General features: G+C 50.9%; 1 protein-coding gene across 1 annotated transcript in view; it reads left to right on the forward strand.

The window, feature by feature from the left end:
* Nucleotides 1-1,200, forward strand: part of KIF9 (kinesin family member 9) — a 97,487-nt gene that overhangs the window by 94,695 nt on the left and 1,592 nt on the right. Inside the window, exon 21 of the mRNA XM_006893033.1 lies at nucleotides 897-1,186. Coding sequence (XP_006893095.1) covers nucleotides 897-1,186 — 290 coding nt within the window. The remainder of the gene's footprint in view (nucleotides 1-896; nucleotides 1,187-1,200) is intronic.

The raw sequence follows: 1,200 nt of genomic DNA on the forward strand, positions 1-1,200 counted from the left end.
CCCCCCCAGGTATTCGCCCCTCCCTCATATCTCGAGTCTAAATCAGAAATTAGGATCTCCTAGTTTTAAGGGTTCCAGTCTTTGGCCTGCCTCGGAGTTCCTGCATTGCCTCTTCTGCTCTTTTTGTAACCCAGAAGGGATTAGGTTTAGCACCCACTTCACTCTGGGGAAGACCTTGTTAACATAAAAAGAAAACTCTTATTTCCAACCAGGGTCAGGTTTTACAGGTTAGGATTACGAGAGAACTCTGGTGGCCAAGTTCCAGAGGTGGTTGGGCTGCAAACCAAAAGGCCACACATCTTAGCAGGAGGAAGACTGGCAATTTCTTCCTGCGCCATTTACAGCTGGGGAAAACCCAATGGAGGATCAGCGAGGTGTACGTTCCAATTCTTGAACACGAGGGAGTGTTTAACACAGTTAAATCCTTCACGCTGACTAGCCCACTGGCTAAGCAATTGGTTTTGACCACCGGTTTCTGAGGCTGTAAATCTTTACTCTAGATTAGACAGCCTTTCACCGGCTGAGTGGTAGGTAGATTTGAACTGCCCACCTTTGGGTTGGCAACCCAATTCGTAACGCACAATCCCATCTGGGCTCTTTAAAGACTTGACCATATGAGCTCTCAATTTCAAAACGATTGATCACCGGCCAGGGAAAAGATGGGCAAATCTCTCCTCGTGTGTACAGCCTCGTAAAACTCGCAGGAGGGCCAGCTGGGAGTCAGGTCCGACTCGAAGGCACCTGACAGCAGCCCCCAATAATAAACTCACTCTTCAGTACGCTCAAAGTTTAGCTAATGGGTATAGGCATTCCTGTTCCTGCTTCCACAAAAGAACGCAGACGCCTTAAACCTTTTCCATTTATCTTACTTAACTCTCACTTTGTCATTTCTGAAGGAAGAGCAAAGAATTAATAACCCTTTTGCAGGACGGTGCGTGCACGCTCTCAGGAGCCACGCAGAGCGGTACGTGGCCTTTCTGGTTTCTTTTCGGGGGGGGCACAGTCCCCAGGTAAAGGGGTGTCCAAGAAGGCGTCGTTCCGAGCGGGGAGGTGGGGACAGAAGGCCCATCGGGCTGCAGGAGGAAGAAGGGGGCGACCCGGGATCCCCGCCTCGGAGCGATTCCCCGCGGGCTACGCTTCCACACTTGGCCGAGGAGGCGCGAGATGAAATGGCAAGAGTGAACGAGCAAGGAGGAGAAA

Source organism: Elephantulus edwardii, unplaced genomic scaffold (genome assembly GCF_000299155.1).
Source record: "Elephantulus edwardii isolate Elephantulus edwardi_28Jun2011 unplaced genomic scaffold, EleEdw1.0 scaffold00121, whole genome shotgun sequence".
Lineage (NCBI taxonomy): Eukaryota > Metazoa > Chordata > Mammalia > Macroscelidea > Macroscelididae > Elephantulus > Elephantulus edwardii.